This window comes from Rhodamnia argentea, chromosome 8, assembly GCF_020921035.1.
Source record: "Rhodamnia argentea isolate NSW1041297 chromosome 8, ASM2092103v1, whole genome shotgun sequence".
Taxonomy (NCBI): domain Eukaryota; kingdom Viridiplantae; phylum Streptophyta; class Magnoliopsida; order Myrtales; family Myrtaceae; genus Rhodamnia; species Rhodamnia argentea.
The window spans coordinates 13477122-13498893 of NC_063157.1; the positions used below are offsets into that span (position 1 = coordinate 13477122).

The 21772-nt window shown below is 38.8% G+C and overlaps 1 protein-coding gene across 1 annotated transcript; it reads left to right on the forward strand.

Annotated features, from left to right (window-relative positions):
• The first annotated feature begins 5687 nt into the window (after nucleotides 1-5687).
• Nucleotides 5688-10812, forward strand: LOC115752895 (phosphatidylinositol 3,4,5-trisphosphate 3-phosphatase and protein-tyrosine-phosphatase PTEN1). The gene is made up of 8 exons (XM_030691307.2): nucleotides 5688-5814; nucleotides 7106-7429; nucleotides 7758-7934; nucleotides 8515-8628; nucleotides 9059-9247; nucleotides 9699-9932; nucleotides 10093-10194; nucleotides 10389-10812. The coding sequence occupies exons 2-8, from the start codon at nucleotides 7142-7144 to the stop codon at nucleotides 10527-10529; spliced, it is 1245 nt and encodes a 414-aa protein (XP_030547167.1). The 5' UTR covers nucleotides 5688-5814; nucleotides 7106-7141; the 3' UTR covers nucleotides 10530-10812.
• The last annotated feature ends 10960 nt before the right edge of the window (nucleotides 10813-21772 follow it).

Sequence of the window (21772 nt, forward strand, 5' to 3'; positions counted from 1 at the left end):
ATTGAACCTCCATTATTGAACTCTATTCAAGCTTGATCGTATGTAATTCCATGGATAACCTTGCTTGTGCTTTGGATATGTTGTAGAGGGGTAAGTCGATTGGTGATGGTTCGAGGTCGATCGGCCTAGGTTTCGCCGTCGATCAACGGCAAAGATACCTCAGCCGTTCATTTTGTAGTCATTAGCTTGAGGAAGAAGATGATGACATGGAAGGCCCGACCGGTCAGCAGTTGAGCTGGCCCCGGCGTGTCACCACATGGTATAACACGTGATGAACACGTCGGCGAGGCCGTTAGGGTTGTTTTATGAATGTTTGTTATTCCCTATTTACATCTTCCCATTCGCGTGATAATGATGTGAACGTATCGCATGCTAGACTTGGTCATATTGGCCAACAACGTATGAATAAATTAGCTAAAGAGGGCTTAATGGGCAATATTAAAAATGTGGAGTTATCTGCTTGTAAGATTGCCTAGTGGAAAAAACAACTCGAAAGCCATTTAGAAAAGGAACAAAAGCTGAATTTTCATTGCAATTAATTCATACTGACATATGTGGGACAATGAATGTAAGGACAAGGCATGGAACCGTATACTTCGTCACTTTTATAGATGATTACACTCGATTCGGATATGTCTATTTGATTTCTCATAAATTTGAAGCATTAAGTTGCGTTAGGAAATATATAACTTTAGTGGAAAATCAATTAGATAAGAAAATAAAAGCATTGAGATCCGATCGAGGTCGAGAATACTTATCCGATGAGTTTAGAAATTTGTGTGATAAAAGAGGAATAGAAAGACAATTGTCTATCCCATATACTCCGCAGCAAAATGATATTGCAGAGAGAAGAAACGGAACCCTAATGGAAATGATTAGGTCTATGATGGCACAGACCAATTTGCTTATCACTTTTTGGGGTGATGCTTTATTAACTACTGTCTATGTACTTAATCGTGTGCCTTCAAAATTAGTCTCTTCCACCCCATATGAGCTGTGGACAAGTCGAAAACTTGATTTGAGCTTTCTTAAACCTTGGGGTTGTGCTGCCTATATTCATGAGTCCATTAATAGATATGGAAAATTGGGATCAAGAGGCAAAAAGAGTATCTTCATAAGTTACTCTGAACACTCAAAATGGTATATGTTTATAGCCGAGCAAGAAAGTAAAACTGTGGCTAAATTTGAATCTCGAGATGTCACATTCTTAGAGAATGAATTTCCGCAAAAGGGTGAAATAAGTGATGATTACTCCCCATTTGAGACCTTTGATCAAGATAATGGGATAGTTGGATATAATGATCCAAGTGGGAGCAATGTGAGAAGTGGGGAGTTGAGTACGAACCGGTCTCAATTGCAATCACTTGATGAGATACCATTATTTGGTCCGAGTGGGAGCGTATTGGTGGAGGATGAAACACCCTTGGTACAATCTTCTCCACGGCGAACAAGTCGCAAAAGCATTCCCCGTCGATGCTTTGAGATAGAAGGGGAAGCTTTGATAATCGCTCCACTAGAAGAGGATGAGCCAAGGAATCTAAATAAGGCTCTATCTTATCCCGATAACCCAAAATGGATGAAAGTAATGGAAGAAAAGATGGAGTCAATGAGATCAAACCAAGTTTGGGAACTAGTCGATCTTTCGAAAGGATGTAGAGCCATTGAGAACAAATTGCTTCTCAAAATAAAGCATAAGGCTAATGGCTCGATTGAGAGATATAAGGCTCACCTTATGGCAACGGGGTTTAACCAACATGAAGGAATTGACTATGAAGATACTTTTTCTCCTATGGTCAGATTCACCTCAATTCGCCTTATTCTGGTAATAGTGGCTAGTTTGGGCCTTGAATTACATCGGATAGATGTAAAGATTGCTTTTCTCAATGGAGAATTAGAAGAAGAGATTTACATGGAACAACCAGTTGGGTTTGTCAATGAAGGCCAAGAACGAAAAGTATGTTGACTTTCAAGATCGAAATATGGCCTTAAGCAGTCTTCAAGACAATGGTATATATGCTTTCATAATGCCATAGTGGCATATGATTTTGAGATGATTAATGAAGATAATTGCATGTATATCAAAAGGTCTAAAGGTCATTTTGTAAGTTTATCATTATACGTTGATGATATACTAATTGTCGGAAGCAATATGGAGTTTATCAAAACAGTCAAAAGTTGGCTATCTTCTAATTTTGAAATGAAAGATATTGGTGAAGCTATATACATTCTCGGAATTAAGATTTCGAGAGATCGTTCGAAAAGGTTGTTATCTCTTTCGCAAGAGACTCGCATTAATAAAATCCTTGAACGATTTTGTATGCAAGATTGTAGACCCATTGATACTTTTATTGCAAAAGGTGAAGGTTTGAGCCATAGAATGTGTCCTACGACTCCGCAAGAGCAAGAACCGAATGAAAAGTGTTTCATATGCGAATGCTGGTGGAAGCTTAATATACACTATGATGTGTACAAGACCCGACATTTATTATGCAGTTAAAATTGTGAGTAGATACTAATCCAATCCAAGTCAAGTACATTGGACTGCTGTCAAGAGAATTCTAAGGTATCTGAAAGCTATTGCTGTTTATACGCTGAGTTACCAAGGAACCGATTTGCACCTTGAGGGATACACTGATGCTGATTGGGGAGGAGATTTAGATGAGAGAAAATCTACCTCTGTAAATATGTTCTTACTGAATAATGACACCATATCGTAGAGTAGTAACAAGCAGAAGTGTATAGCTTTATCTACCATGGAAGCCGAGTTCATGGCTTTGCCGATAACAGCGCAGGAGGGTGTCTAGCTTAGGAGATTTTTGGATCATTTGAGTGTTACCGATGATGCTACAAATCCGATTTTGGTATACTGTGATAGTCAAGCAGCAACAGCTTACACCAAGGATCCCAAGTTCCATTGTAAGACCAAATATATAGACATTAAGTATAACTATGTTAAAGACGTAGTTGCACGAAAAGACGTGAACATACATTATATACCTATGGATAGAATGTTAGCAGATTCGATGACGAAGCCAATTCCTAGAGATGTTTTCCACAATCATATGAAATCTCTTGGATTGCGTAGAATGTAATATACTGAATATTGTGATTTCCCCGAATGTTCCGAGTTAATGAAGGTTGAAATTATTGTCTATGAAATTTTGTAATATTTATGGATTATAAAGCTTGGTGGTTTATGTTGAGAAGGTATGTCGGATAGATGAAAGATTAAACCACTCACACAAGTAATTCCCTCTATTTACTACGTGATGAGTAGAGATGAGACGAAATTTTAAGCTCATTATTTAGGTGATAATTGAGAGCTCGAGCCTAAATATAGATGTCACCATAATAGAATGTTAAGATGATGACTTATTATTTATAACATCCGAAAGTGAAATAACCCACGCATTTCATTTTATCTGTCTTTATTGCTAGATGAGAGTTCTAATGGATACTTTTGAGTAGAATAGTTACGTGAACTCAAGGTATTAAATGGAAATACATACGCTCGATGGGGAAGGACAAAATACCGTAATATGTACTTCATATTACGTATGCATGAGTCGACCAATGAGAGTAGGCAAAAGTGTAGATCTCAACTTTAAGTCGTGTGAGACTCTCAAGGATAAAAATTCCTCATTTGGTGCCCTCACGACTCCTCATTATTCTTAAAATTTCTATTTAGTATTCGCTATCTTAGGGTGTTACCTATGGTCATGAAATTGGTTCGATCTAAAGGGACACTTCTAGAAAAACGAACCTAACCGAGATTGAGAGGCCTAATGGAAGAGGAAGATCGATTTAGAGTTTTAAGTCACACTATAGATTATATTCATCGACCGGTCAGTTATGATTATTTAGTGTAATCATAACTATGAATATAACATATCATACTCAAATGAGATCGAGAGAGATATATATGTGACTAATCGATCTAGGGTACAACATATGAAAATGTTCATTTTTTTGTGCCGTTATATACTCCCAACGGATATATAACAACGAGCTCTCGAGTATGCTTGGTTACACGGATTATTTGCCCATATGAATATTGCGGTGAGAAGAGAAATAGAGATGTTTGAGCCCTTTATGGGCAAGTGGGAGATATTGGAACGTTTGCCTATTTAAGGGCAGAATTGATGGAAAAATTAATAATTGCCTTTATTGCAATTTTGATTGTGATAATTAAAGGTATATTGAATTTCCTATTTAGTACTATGAGGGAGGTTTTTGGTATCTCCCCAATATACCTATTCGGAATGTATGACGTTACGTGACACTAGAACGTACGCTCAAAAACTCTAAAAAAAAAAAGGGTTCTCTCGTTCAAGACTCTCTGTGGGTATCGATAACGAACGATCGGCGGATTCGGATTCCTTCTCACTTGTGATTGGGGCTTCTAATATGTGGCTATCGAGGTATGTTCATTCTACGTGATTTACCTCCTCACCGATTAGTGATTCAAGTCGATCTAGGGTTTGTATTTTGATGTAATCTGCTGCATATCTGTACGTATTTTATCGGGATCCGTTCCCATCACCCTCACACCGAGAAGAACCATCACCGCCCTTGCAAGAGAATCAGCAGAGCAGAAACCATCATCATTCGGACTTCCACTTCCAGGCCTCATCCCATGGTCCCTCATTTTGGTTTGTGCATTTTCAAATTTATACATGCTGATATTTTATTTATTCTAAACAATGGATATGATAGGATATGAAAATATATGATTTTATCATTGCGATTCACCAAATTGACATAACCAAATTTCCTACATTTCATTTCCTATAATATCTAGTCTTATTCTTAGCTGGAAATCCATCAAAGTTAGGATCAATTTTACTGTCTGCTAATAAGATTGGATTTTTCTGATTTCTCATTATAAATTGAAATGAAAATGGTACATTAATGAATTGATTTGAGGAAAAGAAAAAAATCAAAGTACGCTACAATGCTTAAAAGAGTAGTTGTAAATCAATATCAGTTTTCATTGATTAGACTTACAAAATAACAGAATAAAGCAGTTAAAAGCAAAAACCAATGGTATATTAACCATATGTTTTTTTGGAATTTTTTTTTTGGAATAAAAGCAAAGAGAATATGTTTTTTAACAAATGGCGAGCAAAAAAAAAAAAATTGGAGGCATAGAGTTAGGAGTTGAACCATCAACCTGGCCCTAATGTCTCATCGATCATTATAAGCAATGCTTACACACACATATATTAGATATATGGTCCGTGTGACGTTCTGTGAAAAATGTAGGGGAGTTCTTCTCTTAATACACCATTTTGATGTTTTTAAAGATATTAGATTTTTCTAAGAGAATATAACTTTGCATTTTCAATACACGAGGATGCTTAGATTGCTAAAAAATTTGTCGACGTTCTTGAAGACATTATGAATGATGAAATTCGTAAGTCGGAGATGTAAAGAGGTCCAAAGTCCCGCCAATCTTTTAAGAGAAATCTGAGATGCCAACGCCATGCACTTTCGTTGAGTTGTTTCAAGCACAGCAAATTATCATCACTCCTAATGTTAAGGCCCTTTTTTCTCCACGTTAGGGGCTGATAAGTTAGCTGTGGTTAAAACCACCCAAATTTAGCTTAAATGTCCATCTCCATTGAATTCCTAATTTCCTTCCTGTGCCATCAAATTTTAGTTTGGTTCCATATACACAACTTATCTGGAAGCGTTTCCAGGGTTCTTGATCCTTCGAGGCCCTCGAAATCGCTTCGCATGTCGTTAGGATCGGTTCGCATTCTTCGAATTGAATGAAAAACAAAGCGAACCGGAGCTTCATGTTTCGCTCAGGTAAAGATTTGTGTTGCGCATATTCGTTTCCTTTGTGGCCCTGTTCCTTTTGAAGAAGAGGGTTTTCAAATTTTTTTATAACTTGATGCTTGTGTTGTGATAGCTTTTTCTCCTAGTTATGAACAGAGATATATCATTCCGTTTCCAGATTAATGCCTAATAGGCAACATTCTGAATGTATTGTAGAAAGGTAGCATGTCAATGCTAAATTCAGGTTACGGCAATTCTTTATTGCGAGGGATATTCCTTCAAAGCATGAAGAATGTGATAGATATGTTATAGTATGAACCCTCCAAAACCAGCTTAGATAACCTGAAAAAAAGTATCTGCAATGTCATAAATCTCATCCATGAGACCAATGATGTATCTACCAGAAAGATGTGGTCTCTGTAGATACTGCTTATTGTGCCGCTTGCTTCAATTCTTAGTAGACCATGTTGAACAGCATATCAGATGTGGGATTTCGAGTCATGCATGTTGAAGTCACCCACCGAGTAGATTTGGTGAGCCTCCTTTCGCGAAGTCGAGGCCAGTAATTGTATTTCCGAGGGCCATAACTTTTTGGAGGAGTTTTTGCCATGCCAAGTTAAAATCCTTTCCCTGCTCTTGACAGACGAAGTTAAGTCTTTTTCGAAAGTAATTTGGCTAACACACTCTGAGTACCGAGAGAACAAGCAGAATCCAGCAATGGGACTCGTTATCTTGTGACTGCAGAACTGCTCTTAATAAACAACAGTCAAGCATGTAACCGCGTAATGGAGACAAGTTTTGGTATGTTTTTTATATGAACCGAACAAAGGGTCTGTGAGCAACGAATGGAATTTGCTAAGAGGGTCAATGACGTGTTGTGGCAATACCCTTTGTTTTTTTCCTCCTCTGACCAAAAAAAACAAAGGGTATTGCCACAACACTTCATTGACCCTCTTAGCAAATTCCATTCGTTGCTCGCAGACCACAAGCTTCTTCCTTCCAAATAAGTCAATTGCAAAAGCTAATCTTTGGAGGAATAAGACCACGTGCATCAATGGCCACCAAGTCACAAGAACATGCTACAGACCACTTGCAATTTGAACCCTCGGTATCAGATTCCATTTTGACCGATTTTTGCACAGGATGCATTGGAAGCAATAGTGGTACTCAATTTGAATATACATAGTAGGACATAGATAAATGCACCATAACATCGCAACTTCCATGAATCAATGAAAGAGTACATCCCAAAAGGCATAAAAGCAAGGACATCAAGTTTAGACTCTGACTGATTCGCGTATCTCTACTTACCCTTTTGCAGGAATTTTACCATTTGTTTGGAGATCATATCAGACAAATGGGGCTGAAGTTTTCGAAGCAGAGCCATGGGAGGGCCGAGAATGTGACCTTAACTCATGCCCACCAGCAAGTGATAAACTATCTTATCACAAACTTCTTTGTACGTAACTTGGTGTCTAAGAAAAGAAGGCGACTACTTGTTGGAGGCTATGATCTTGACATGTCATACATTACCGATCGCGTATTGGCAATGTCGTTCCCTGCAGAACGTATGCGAGCGGTGTACCGAAATCCTCTCTGGCAGGTTAAGTCAGTGCTGGACATGAGACACCAGGGACACTACAAGGTATATTTGGTAGGCATGAGTTTTCACCTTTTATGCTTAAATGAATGAAACAAAGTCGAGAACAATCACAATATATCTCTGATCGTGTGTATTCGCTTCCTTGATAGTCAGTAAGAGATGTTGCACTTCCTTCGACAACTGAACATTGCATCTGTATATTCTATGGCAAGATTATGTTACAGCAGGTTTAACTACACGTGTGTACCGATAGGTAGGCATAAAGCGGCATTTAGCGTATATAACTCTCTTTACCAACTGTATAGTTTTGTGCTGAAGATATAACTGGAAATTCTGTAGCCTCCATCTAAAAGAATTCGTTTCTATGCAGATCTATAACCTTTGCATTGAAGAAGCTTATGATCCGTTGCATTTTTATGGTCGTGTGGAGACATATCCTTTCGACGACAACCATGTTCCCCCACTTCAAATGGTCAAACAGTTCTGCGAGAGTGTGCATACATGGCTATCTCGTGATCCAAAAAATGTTGCGGTGGTGCATTGCATGGTACTCTTTACTGTCATAAGCTGTCACGTAAAACCTACGCTGACCATTTTAGGAAAACTCTCTAGGTGTATGTAAAATTTTATTAGTTTAACGGCGAGAAAATTAAATGACAAATTTGCAAGATCCTTTACACTAAATCATTATCACTCTTATAGACACTGCAGTTGCGCGAATTATGCCATACGCATAAGTTCCATATGATGCATAAGTCAGAATACAAGGTATTAAAATGTCTAGGAAATCTCTCCATGTAATTCTTTCTTCCTTTTTTTCAGTGTTCGTCTGGTCACTTTGTTCTAACAAATCTCTGCCTTGCATTGCAACAATTATGTTTCTTGAATCTCTGCAAGCAATGTTTCTCCAAAATGCAGTTGCGCTCACTAGACAGAATAAATTAGTGTATGCCTCATTAACAACAACTAGCCAGACAAACTAGTCTTTCATTTTGCTTTTACCATACTCTGACACTCTTATATAAGACAAGTACAATGATTTTATCTTATGTCTCTTTACAAATATGATTAATAACATTGTAATTTCATGCGACTGAGAGTTGCTGTCTCTTGGTTGCATTTGGCAGGCAGGTAAGGGTCGGACAGGGTTAATGGTGTGCACCTACCTTGTTTATATTGGTCTGTCTGCTGAGGAAGCTCTTCAGCTGTACGCGCAAAAACGAACGACCAACAATGAAGGAGTAAGTCCACAATTTTTTGGAAGAAAACTCATGTCGTCTTTGCTAGATCTGATGAAGTTGCTCACTCCAGAACAACACAAGGAAGTTCCACGTTTGCACAAAAGAAGAAAAGAGTTGCAAAACATCCTAGAAAATGCAACAGGAAAGGATTCGATGTTCTTGAGCCATGAGAGCGTTCAGTTGACATAATGGTATCTTCAGATTATGAAATATTGATGAAGAAAAACAATGAGTATTCCAAGTGAAATGGTCGCTGCTTTTATTCCTCCTTTCCCATCATTGTCGAGTCACCTGTATGAAATACAAAGGACTCCGCATAGTTATTACATAAATGACACAGAATTCCGAGACTAAACAATTACTTAGTCTTCAGATTAGTATCCGTCTGCAGATGAAACAGTAAAAGCTTAACGTTACATTTCTTAAACAGGTATCAATACCTAGCCAGCGTAGATATGTTGGTTACTGGGATAACTCACTCGTGTTTCCCAAAGGAGTCGGTGCTGGACCTCCCAACGTGAACTTGCCTCATCCATGTACTAGGGCATTGCGGCGAATCAGACTCTATGACACTGTCAACACCGAATCAATTTTCTTTGTAATTTCGGAGCTACAAGAGGTAAGCCCGTCTCAATTGCAAGCCTAGATGGAAGCAAACAACCGTGATGTAGGTATGGATTAATTTACAACACCCACAGGAGCATAGTAAATGTCCGCTCATTCTTGCTGAGCTACCGACATAGTGGCATCTCTAGAGCGTTAAAATTACTTGCCTGCAACATGTTTTTTACTGTTGATAACTCTGTATGACCTTGTTCATATTCTTCAAAAATGGACGTCAAGATGGTTGGTTTCAATCTTAGGATGAACCAGTTTGGCATCAGGGGCTTCATCTACTACAAACTGTTCTCCATTTCTTCGTTTCAGCATTCAATTTCTTTTCTTTTCTTTTTGATCTATTTGATGTTAGTGCATGTAGCTAAGTATTTCAAGCTTGATCTGACCGTAATAAAGGAAAGCCCAGTGTCCAGTTTTGTTGTCGATGACGGAAAGTCCACCTTCTTTTCCAGATACCTAATCAGCCATACCGGCCATCTATGGAAGTTACCAAGGGTTGCTGCCGGCAGATAAAGAAAGGATTTCAAAGAAACAATAGCCCTCGGTATTATCTTTCCTTCGATAGAGGCGAGAACGTAGGGGAATCAGAGTCTGAGGAGCCTCATGTCGTAGTCCAAATGGACACCGAAAGCCCCGTACTATATCAAAAGACCTGTCTTGACTATTATTTCGATAAGCCCTTACATGTAAGTTATTTACTATGAACCAACCCATCATTATACATGCTCTCTTGATTTTGATGGTTTACTTAATCTCGTTGATTGCATTTTGTTTTCCTTAAAGTTTGCTAACAATTCTCATATCAATCACTGAAGTCTTTGCAATGAATCACACTTGACTGGATAGGTCACCGGTGATGTTAGGGTCATATTCTACCAGAAAATGAAAGGAGGGCGTCTCTTCTATGCCTGCTTCAATACTGCTTTCATCAGGAAGAGCTTGCTCCAGGTACTTTGTCATTTTACCCCAGGTTTGATCGCCATCCTTCAATGAGAATCCATCGCGAGAAATATGAGTCAAATATGCAGCTTTTTTCTCAACTTGGATAACATCAACCTGGTTATGTCTCGTCGATTACATTGTGTGTGTGTTGTTTTAAGGTGCTCAACGGATTCGCTAATGTTGCGACATTGTCATTGCAGTTCTCTTTGCGAGATTTGGACAAAGTTGCAAGCAAAGGCAGATCGATATGTGGCAATGCCTTTTGCCTGGAGTTGCTCTTTGGTCCTGCAAATGCCAAGTCCCCGTTGCTGCCTCTGAGCGATGATGATTTAAGTGACTGACTCCTTTTGATTTCTCAAAGACAAGTCCACTGGGAGTTACTGCCCCAGTTACTCCATTCGAAACATGTCAATCCTTGACAAGCTTTCTCGAGCTAGTGGCCCTTTCTGATCAGAGCCTGTGTAGTGCTTCAAAAGGGTTCGACGTGATTAATCGGCCTCCTTGCGCACGAGTTTTAAATGGCCACAAGGCATAGCATCAGGAACAATTTTTGTATAGTAGATTTGTTGAAACATCTCAGAAGAAGCTGAGGATTCTCTTTCTTATATACCTTGCCGTACCTTTTCATCTTTAGTAAGGAAGCTCATGAATCCATCACAGCTAGGCTAGTTAACAAGAATTATCCTCAAAATTGCCCTTTGCTTACACTTTGCACCTTCTGGTAACCTGTGCTTCACACCCTAACATCGCTAAAAGACCTATACTTAGGCGTTTTGAAGTCTGACTTAGAGAAAAAGAAAAAAGGTGGGTCTTGCCTCTTTTTTTTCCAACCATCACGGTGCAAAATTTAGGGGTTCAAAATGGGAGATGTTAAATGTTTCTCAATGTACTGCATTTAGCGCTGTTTGATCAAATTATTGGGGATATATCAGGATTTGATAGGATATGAGCTGCTCTCCCTGGAGTCCGTGTTTCTACCAATCCCCCTACACTCATCTTTTGTTTTGGTGATCATTACCATAACGGAAAATACACACCCGAAATGGAAGGCAAGTTAATCTCCAGAATTTAACTAGATCATTCGCGACTTTCGTGCGGCTCTCTCCCCTAGGGTTTCTCTCTGAAGCTCTGAAGCCGCCGGCCGCCCAACCTTACTGAAGGAGACTTCCCTGAGGGAGAGAGCGGGCTCCCCTTCTTCCCCTCATCTCCTGTTTCCCTTTGTTTCTTTATTGTTCTATCTTTTAGGCTTCTTCCTTGATTTCATGGATGACTCGATCGACATTGAAGCGAATCTAAAAATCGAAGCATGAGTGCGTCGGAAGAGTCTGCTCTATCCGAATCTGCTTGCTCCAGATAGTTGAAAGCTTCACAAGTTTTCGAGATTCCGTTGCTATTGTTTTCAGTAGTCGGTATCTAAAAGTGATTTTGTGATCAGCTACTATCTTCTCTGTAGCTTCTCTCTCGATCTAGAGCTAGATCTAAATTTGGGTACTCTTCCATCCCGATCTATCTAAAGATAGATCTGGGATTTACAAGACATTTTCTGCATTCCTTTAATTGTTGCGGTCTCCATACAGTGATGGTGCTAAGGACCCCGAACTTATACCTATACCGCCTTTTGGCAAAACCATAGTTACTGAAGAGGAATTTCTAGGCATGTGCTCATCACGGATGATGATGCAAGATTCGGTGATGGGCCGCCATTTGAGCCTTGATGATACAATAGATCCGTCTTCGTGGAATGGGCTAGTCTTTGCAAGCAATATCAAGTTAATTCAATTTTTATATTTACTTGTTTTACTTGTTTTATGCGATGTGTATCTTTGTCCGAAGTTATGTACTCTCTTTTTTTCATATGAAATAAAGATTTTCGTTTGGAAAAAAAAATATCTCCAGAATTTGCCAAGCCCAAGGAAACTTCTTGTTGTTACTCCATTATAAACCTACTTTCAACACAGTTTCGGCAATCAAGGTTGACATCCTTCGTTGATCCAATAACGCAATTAGCTTCGACGGCGACCCCTCACATAGCTCTTTTCCCTAGTGCTGGTATGGGCCATTTGATGCCCTTTCTTAGGCTCCCTTGATTGCTGGTGAAGCAAAACAACACCGTCACAATCGTCACAGTCGACCCCCATGTCGGTCGCCAAATCAGACCACAAAAGGGTGTGTGAACCGGCACGATATACACTTGGACCAAAAAAAAACCGTACTCGATAAAGAAAAAAGAATAAGATATTATCTATTTTCGAGCACGGGTTTTTGTCGGTTAAAAAAAATCAATTGTATTCAAAATATATTTACGTGATTTTTTCTGGAACACTTTAATACGCTAGGCCCATGTTTCGAGTTGTTTCATGGCATAAATAAACTCGAGCGCTCAAAAACTCCGTTGACAGGTAGATTCATATCTCTCACAACTGACACTATCCTCTGATCTTGGAAAAAAAGCAATTTGCTTAGCTTTATATCCATCCCACGATATCATTTCTAACACATCACTCACACACATTGAGTAAATCTTATATATGTGTCATAAATTTTTACTGAATGTGACATCGGATCTATATGTTTTCACGAGTCACTGTGGGTGGGGAACTTGGTGCTGGCCTAGCCGCAAGGGTGAAAGCACAGGTCATAGTGGTGGGAGCTCTAACATGGTGATCAAAGCAGTAGTCAATTCGTAGTTTTACCATTGTAACGTAAGTTAGCTATTTGTCCAGAGAGAATCATCTCAGAGCATCGGCCAATGTTTAGAAAGCTAAAAAGATTATAAAAGCCTAATTTGTTACGTCTTCCGAGCAACAGGATGAAAAAAGGTGTGGCAATTTTCATCAAGTGTTTGGTGGAGTCCTCGCTTCTGTAATATCTTTTGAAAAGTTATTTCACCTAGTTTTGGAGTGCTAAAAGTTTGATACGTGTGAGCTGAGCCGCAATACAGTATATAGCAATAGCAGAACACGCGAATGCGGAAATATTTTGAAGTCCTCTTTAAGTTTTGAGAATACGCAAAAGGGAAATGCTTCCCCGACAATACTATCAAAGACGGTATAATATCAACCGTAGATTTACACACTATCACCGCGTGTTTTGTATAAAACACTCATTGATTGAAAAATCGCGTGATCAGAAATAATCGACAATACTGTCAAACTGTCAGGGTAGTAGCTCCCTATGCAAAATACAAAAAAGTACAGAAAAGGAAAAAGAATTCACGCTATTCACATAGTTCTCGTATTTTTCCTTTAAAATTCATAGCAGACAAAAAGATATTGAGGTTAAACTGAATAAAGCATACAGTTAGGTCTACTCCATGAAAACATTCATGTAAAAGCCTAGTTTCATTGGAAACCCCTATAGTTTGTGGTCGAACCGTCCAATTACTTGGATCCATACTTATATTCACACTACTTATGTCTCAATAGCACTAAATTAAACAGCCAGTCAGACAAGCAAGCCGATCCCTCGCCAAGCTCAGTCAATTCCCTCGGCCGTGCCTCGTTTCCAATGACAATCTGGGCGATCAGCTTCCAAAATCTAGTCACCCGTAATCTCATGAACAAACCCAATCACCTAAGCCGACATACATTGACTTCCTTCCCAACTTGCAAGCACAAATGTCCTTCGGTACACCCATAATCAAACTGGTAACTCGCACAATAATAGCGACCATTAGATGTTTTAGTAATGAGGTCTAGATGATCACTTGCCTCGATTTCAAGGTCGGAGAAAACGAGGCTTAAACGACGAAGGTTTGAGCTCAGGTCCTTCTTCCTCCTATTGGGCGCACGGGATAAGGCAGTGAACAAACGGTGAATGGCGAACAGCTAGATGGATCGATGTCGTCGGATCTCAAGGGATCGTTAGCGACGAGCCGCAGTGCTTGCTAGGTCTGCCGGTGCTCACTCAAGCACAAAAGAGGGATGGGTGGAGTGAACGAGGGAGTCGGGAAGCTGTCCACGAAGAGAAGGAGAGAAGAATGAGGAGAGAGAGAAGCAAGGGGGTCTTATAGGAGGTGGTTGGTGGATAGACATGGCTACGGGCCGGTTTGGGCCCGAAACCGGCCCGAGGAATAGATGGAATTGACCCATTGACCAGAATCGGCCGGACCCCTCATGGGTCGGTTACGGTTTAAAAAAATTTGAAATCGGCCCGAAACCGATGGTTCCAGGCCGGTTCCAAACTACCAAAAACAAAAACACAAGGGGAAAAGAGCCAACGAGCTCTCTTCCCCCCCCAATGGCCCAAAATTGGGTCGTACCGGAACCGAGACAGCCCCTTCGGTTCGGGTTCAAGCATGGCCATGAACCGGAGCTGCCGGTTCATGAACTGGAACCGGCGGTTCATAGCCCGTGGCCATGTCTATTGGTGGATTTAAGGGGCTGTCCAAGCTTTGCGCTCCAAGCCGCGAACCGTTTCCTATGCGAATCAACATATCAAAGATTAAAACAATTATCGACATTTAACGGTCCATGAATTATATTTCTATCGCACCCAACTATAATATCACACTTTATAATCCATCGCACTAAAATATTAAATCCCCCAAATTCACATTTGCCACTAATCCAAGCCGGATAATTACCATTCTGCTTAAAATTTCCATTTAGTGGAAAATCGAGTTGTCACACCAACTGCTAGTTCTGCTCCGATTCTTGTTAGTTAGCATATCACAATCCTTATTAAGAGACACCCGATGCATTGATGTCGGTCTTTTGAGGGGCTTTTTTCCAAAATAGGATTTAAAAAAATTACTAAAATAGGTAAAAAAAAATATTTATCGGTTTGGGGTCCGCTCGATAATCATGGTGCTGAGCGAGACCCGCTCAATAGTCATACCGCCGAGTGGCCGAGCAAGCCCCAGCTCGGCACCCACGATGCCAAGCCCGGCCCGCTCGGTACTCATAATGCCAAGAGAGAAACCCGCTCAACACCTCCAGTGCCTAGCGAGAAGGCTAACAGAGCAGCTTACGGGAGGCCCCACTCTCTCGACACCGAGAGTGCCAAGTGAGAAGGTTAAGATAGCCTAGGGAGAGGTCCCACCCGCTCCACACTCAGAGTGCCGAGTGGGAGTCGCCTCACAATAGTGTGGGGGGAAGCCCCCACCGGCTCGGCACCGTGAGAGTTGAACGTAAGGCTGCAACCCCCCCCCTCGTGCTCGGCGGTCACACCGCCAATCGGGGTGAGGGGGTCCCCCCATAGGCACCTTCGGCGCCTGATTGAAGGCGTCAATACTACAGCTCCTGCAAAGGTACTACAGCACCTTCACGAGCATTACAGAGCCTTCGGCTTTGCTTAAAGCAGAGCCGAAGGCTCTCCTCTCATAACTCTCCCTCTTCTCGCACTTTCAGAGCCTCCATCTTCTCGCACTCTCGTAGCTCTCTCTCCTCTCGTACTTTCGAAAATTTTCTTCATTTCACTCAGCTCTCGTACTCTCCCTCACTCGGCTCACGAAGTTTTCCTCGGAGGAGCCTCCCTCGTCTCGCCTCAAAACGCCATCTCGCTGGATGCCCTTTCATTATTATGGTTCAATTTTTCTCACTCTTGCTATTCATCAACCTCATTTGCTCGTTGAAGGAGATCCCCCTCACCTCAAGTGTCTTTGTTGATGTTATTATAGGTTGTTAGTGTTTTTTATTGTTAATATTTTCGTCATGTTTAAATTAAATTAGGGCTTTTACAGAAGTTGACACAAAAGCAAAGCCGGTCTCCTTACCCGGTGCTTTCTCTTGACAGTTGAGCTCTTCATTCGGCACGTGTTTACCCTCGATAGTTTGAGGTAAATTTCGCTATAGTTATTTTTTGCAGTTTCATAAGTATAGTTTTATTTATTTGGTTATTATGTTACTTATAATTTGTTATTATTTATACCCTCAATAGTTATAATGTTTATGAATTTAGCTAAATAAAAAAAAATCACCCTAATCTAGTAAAAAAAAATTTTGAGACTCATTTTTGTAACTATGTCCATATTCATTTTGACGATTTTCAAAGTATTAAAAATAATTTTAGGAGTTGAAAATGAATTTTTGGGAAAAAAAAAAAAGGTGATCGGATGGCCCGAGAAGCGGGGGCGAGGTTTGACCTGGTCCGAAAAATATATTTTTGATAATTTCAAAATTCGAATATTAGAAAAAATAGAAAATAGAAAATTGATTAAAAATATAGAAAAATCATAGAAACTTTCAAAAAAAAATATTTAAAAATTTTGAAAAATAGGAAATGGCTATAATCAACTGGCCATGGACTATTTTAGGTATTTTTCCCGGCAACTTTAAAAAAATGATGATTTTGCCCTTCTAACAAATTGTCTCTCAAAGAAATAGTAAAAATCCAAAAAAAGAAAAAAGGAAATAGCCACAATCAACTGGCCAGGGACGATTTAGGGTATTTTGCCCGGCCACTTTTAAAAAATGATGATTTTACCTTTCTGGCAAATTGTCTCCCAACAATATAGTAAAAAAAAAAAAAAAAAAAAAATGGCCACAATCAACTAGCCATGGACGATTTTGAGTATTTTGCCCGGCCACTTTTAAAAAATGGTGATTTTGTCCTTCTAGCAAATTGTCTCCCAACAATATAGTAAAAATTAAAAAAAAAATAGGAAATGGCCACAATCAACTGACCACGAACGATTTTCGGTATTTTGGCCAGCGACTTTTAAAAAATGACGATTTTACCCTTCCGGCAAATTGTTTCCCAACAATATAGTAAAAATCCAAAAAAAAAAAATTTAGAAAATGGCCACAATCAACTGGCCATGGACTATTTTGGGTATTTTTACTAGCCACTTTAAATAAAATGATGATTTTTCCCTTCTAGCAAATTGTCTAAAAAAAAAAAAAATTCTCTAAGCCCTTAGGGCTAATACTAGGACATTTATTTCATTTGATAAATTAATGCTTATAATGTTAATTTGTTAATGTATGCGGGACAATATTTAATAAATTGTAGGTGCGAAACAATTTCTAATTTATTTATTTAGCAGAATGTCGTCTACATCTTTTGCGTTTATACACTGGGGAGGTACAATAGTACGAACTGAATGTGGAATTGATTACGAAGGCGGACAATCTACCATGTTCGGGTTTGCAAACATATCGACATTTGATCGGTTACATGATTCGATTGACAGCGCGTTAAATATAACAGGAAATCATTATATTCAAACAGTGGTGTATAGATATCCGGTTGTAACAGGCGATTGTGTTACATATGACATTATGGAGGTGCGTGATGATGCTACAATTGGGATGATCTAGCAATTTGCATTTCAAGCTGGTGTTACGGGGTTTTTACAATTTTATGCAACAGTAACTAAACGTCAAATGAGAGATGATTCTACTGGAGAAGGTTCGAATGTTGGTGAAGATGACGATAGTCCGCATAATTAGTACGTGTAGTTTGATGATGATGATGATAATGATGATGATGATGGTGGTGATCAAGAACATGATCCTTGGATGGATACCGATGATAGTGATGATGAAGATGTCGGATGTGACAATATGGAGGCTTATGACAATACCCATTGCAGTAATCTCATTTTGCCGTTGGTACATACACCGCCTTATTCAAAGATCAACTTTGACATAATGCAAGACAATACAAGAGCCAAGCCGGGTCGCATGTTGTTTGATCCATCAAAAAAATTTGATGTTGGCATGTTGTTTCCATCATGGGACGCGGTGCGATTGGCTACGAAAGTGTACTCCCGAGAAGAAATCAAAATTTTCACAAGTGATTTGATAAAGAAAACAGAATATGTGATAAAGTATGGCAATCCGAATAGATCGTGTGATTGGAGGCTCCGCGCGATTGCTAAATTGGGTGATATGTTTTGGGAAATAAGTAAGTACAATGAGCCATATACATGCATGAATCTGCTAATGTCACGGGATCATCAGTACCTTGATCAAAAGTATCTCTACAACTAGATAGAAGCAATGGTCTCTGCCCAACCAAATATTAAAATCAAGCTACCGATGGTGAAGATTCAAGACAAGTTGCACTTCGAACCTACTTACCGTAAAACCTGGAAGGCTAAACAAATGGCGATTGTGAGACAATTTTGAGGATGGGATAAGTCATACGGTAGGTTGAGGACGTGATCGATCGAAATGGCAAGCCGAAATCTAGGTTCGCGTTTCGTGATCGATGATCACATCAACCTAGATCGTGGCTGCACGGTTTTCAATCAAATGTTTTGGACTTTCAAGCAGATGATTGAAGGCTTCGTAGGTTGTCATCCTGTAATATTTGTTGATGGTACTTTTTTATACGGAAAATACCAAAGAATGCTCCTTTGTGCGGTCTCACTTGATGGCACCAATCACAATTTCCCGTTGGCATTTGCTGTAGTCCATCGGGAAAATGTTGACAATTGGACTTGGTAAATATGTTTTTTTTTAGCCTATTTTGATAAAAAAAATCGTAATTTGGAAAAAAAAACCCTCTTTTGAGGGCTAAATTTCAACTCAGACATCACATAGATTTCTTGGAAAATGCCCAGCAGTTGATGCATTGTTCCAACGGTTCCATAAATTTTAGGGTGCGTTTGATTGGGGAAAAACTCCATGGAAAAAAAATCTTTTGCGGTAAAGTATTTTTCAGGAAAAATGATTTGTGTTTCTATATTTAGCGATATGTGACTAAAAAAGTTTTTTTGTGTTTGGATCTCATTTGGAAAATGATTCATAACTTTATCTCATGCTAAAAAAAAAATTGAATTTTTAAATTTTCATTTTAATTTTTTTCTTTCTTTTTCTTTTTCTTTGTCCCTCCACCACGACCACCTGGCAACTACCACGTGTGATCTCGATCACACCGGTTGCCGGCTCTCAAGTCTGCTGGCCTCTAGCGAGCTCGAGCTCGTCGGGATCCGGTGAGCTCAAGCTTCCTCAAATTTGGTGAGCCTCTAACTCACTAGACCACATCTGTGGCCGATCGTGGAGGCTTAGCAACAAATGGACGAAGAATAAAATAAAAAAAAGAAAATATATAATATAAAACAAAAAAAAAATTGATTTATAACAATATAGAATATTAAAATATTAAAATAAAACAAAATATTAATATAAAATATTAAAACAAATTTCGAGATAAGTAATTTCAAATTTTTTTTACCTTTTTAGATTTAGAAATTTAATTTTCTAATTTCATACATGAATTTTCCATTAATTAAGTCATTTTCGACAAATCAAACAAGTAAAGTCCGGAAAATCAATTCTCGAAAGATACTTTTACTAAAACAAACGCGGGACAATCAAACTTTTGCCCAATAAACTCTCATGGACTTGACTTATTTTAGAAGGTTGAGTTAGCATTTCTTTGGTAGCTCCGCAAATTTCACATTTGCTTTGGAAAAGAATGGTCTTCTCTGATGCTGACAACTTGACAAACAGATTAAGGTTGAAGTGGAAGATCCAGAGGAAAAATTTGAATCAAGCTTTTGCCTTTAGTCACCAATCAACCAATAATTGCGAGCTCGCAATCGTTTGCGTTGCATTTGACTTGACTTAGTCGTATCCTTCCTTGGGCTTCTCTCTAACAATAATCTCAGCATTTTGGTGTTGATTGTAAACGCGAAGCTTACTACGAATTAATTGCCTCCTTGACCAAAGGGAAAATTAGATCATATTGCAGTACATACACTACAGGTACTTCGGGAGAAGCGAGAACAGCGACGAGGAAGGCCATAGATACTACTAGGAAGCCGGCAAAGGATAAGAGTGGGAAGTCATTTTATATTGCAGAGCCATGTAAAAGAACGTTAACGCAACTTTGATTTGATTAAGAGAAGACTCAATTCTGGACAAAGCAACAAATGGCAATGACCGATTGAGATAGGATCAGATAAAGTTGATTCGAACAATTAACAAATTAATTATTTAAACATAGAGGAAACAATTTCTTCCCCTGAGAGTCCTTGAGGATCCCCTTTGCCAGGCGAGCGGGAGCCTTGCTCGATGTTGTCGAGCTCGTGCGTCGCCTGTGGCCGGTCGCCAGCCATCGCCACGGCCACCGACCGATAGTAGAAGAAAAAAATAAAAAATAAAAAATAAAAAAAGCAAACGAAACTCGAAAATAAAAAGAAATAAAATAAAAGAAAAATAAAAAAATGATTAAAAGAAAATGAATGTGGAAGAGTAGAGAGAGGAAAGATAGGGAAAATGTTTTCCTCTTTTCAAAAAGAGAGAAACATTTCCCCACTTTTGAACGTATTTTTTTTTCATTTTACGTGTGGAAAATGTTTTCTTTGATTCTCTTATTTTTTACAAACCAAACATCGGAAAATCCGGAAACAAAAACTAAATTATTTGACAAACATTTTCCCGAAAATGTTCGTTTATGGTACTTAAAATAATTAATCAAACAAATAATTTTTTATTAACGGCAACAATTTACTTCTAAACATCTTCATAAATGATGAAAACCTTTTCCTTTTATTCATTTTTCTAAGCAGTACATGTTGACACCAGATTTTTAATCATTTCTTCTTTAGTTTTATTTTCCAAAATTCACTAAAAATTCACAAAAAATCAAAAAATTAAAAAATCAACATTGGAAGCCTTGGCCAATCCTAAGGAACCAATTTGGAACAAAAAATAATTTTTCATATTTTTCGCATTTTTTTTAATATTTTCGAAAAATAGGAAAATATTAGAAAATTCATAAAAAATACTTTTCGAGGTCACAAAAATACAAAAAATTTTTTAATATTTTTATTTTAATTCCGACCTCAAGAAAAATCAAAAATTGAGTTCAATTTTAGGTGTTCCTTCACAACGCCTAAGGTTGAATTTGCATAAAAAATACCAATTGTTTTTTTATTTGCAATTTTTGCACATTTAAAGTCTAGACATTCAATTGCAGCCCCTTTGAACTTCAATTTTATCAATTGCACCCTCAATTGCGCAAATTGCACGAATTTAGCAAAATCCCCAAAATTATTTGCAATTTAGAACCTCAATTTGCAATTTTTGAAATTACTTTCAATTGAGGAACTTTCTCTGAACAATTGGACTACCCCTAAGGTTTTTGAACATTCTGAATCGATTGGCATGGGTCTCGTAGTCTAATTTGAACGAATTGGTACTCAATTGAACTTTTCCCCAATATTGGGTGAATTGAAAATTTTGGGGTTTTCATATAAATTGATGGGAAATTTTGGGCAAAAACACATTTCTAGATAATATCTAGGCCCCCGAGTTCAATTTTGAGGTTTAATTGCAAAAATTCCCAGTCAATTTGGGTTAATTTTGAAATTTTGCAAAGATCCACTGTCTGAACCGGTTCGGACGGTCTGACCCCCGGTCGGACTAGTCGAACCGGTCCAAACAGTGTCGTCTTCTCCGCGAGCTCAGGCCGTTTTGCAGATTTGAGAGTTGGATTTCAATGGCCAAATTGAAGGTCAATTCGTGTATAATTGAGACAATTTATTTAGGTCTTTTGTTATGCGGGTCAAGAGGTGTCGATCGCCACCTCCGGCGCGACTAGCCGTCGCCGGAGTTGGTCGAAATAGCTAGCCAAAGGTTCGGCGAGGCGAAAGTCAACGTTTTCAAGTTAAGTTGCAATTCACGTT

Excerpts from the sequence above, each read along its gene's own strand:
- LOC115752895 (XM_030691307.2), top strand. The coding sequence starts at position 7,142 with ATGGGGCTGAAGTTTTCGAAGCAGAGCCATGGGAGGGCCGAGAATGTG. Across the intron at positions 7,430-7,757 it reads GACACCAGGGACACTACAAG|ATCTATAACCTTTGCATTGA; the intron begins GTATATTTGGTA and ends GTTTCTATGCAG. Across the intron at positions 10,195-10,388 it reads TCAGGAAGAGCTTGCTCCAG|TTCTCTTTGCGAGATTTGGA; the intron begins GTACTTTGTCAT and ends TTGTCATTGCAG.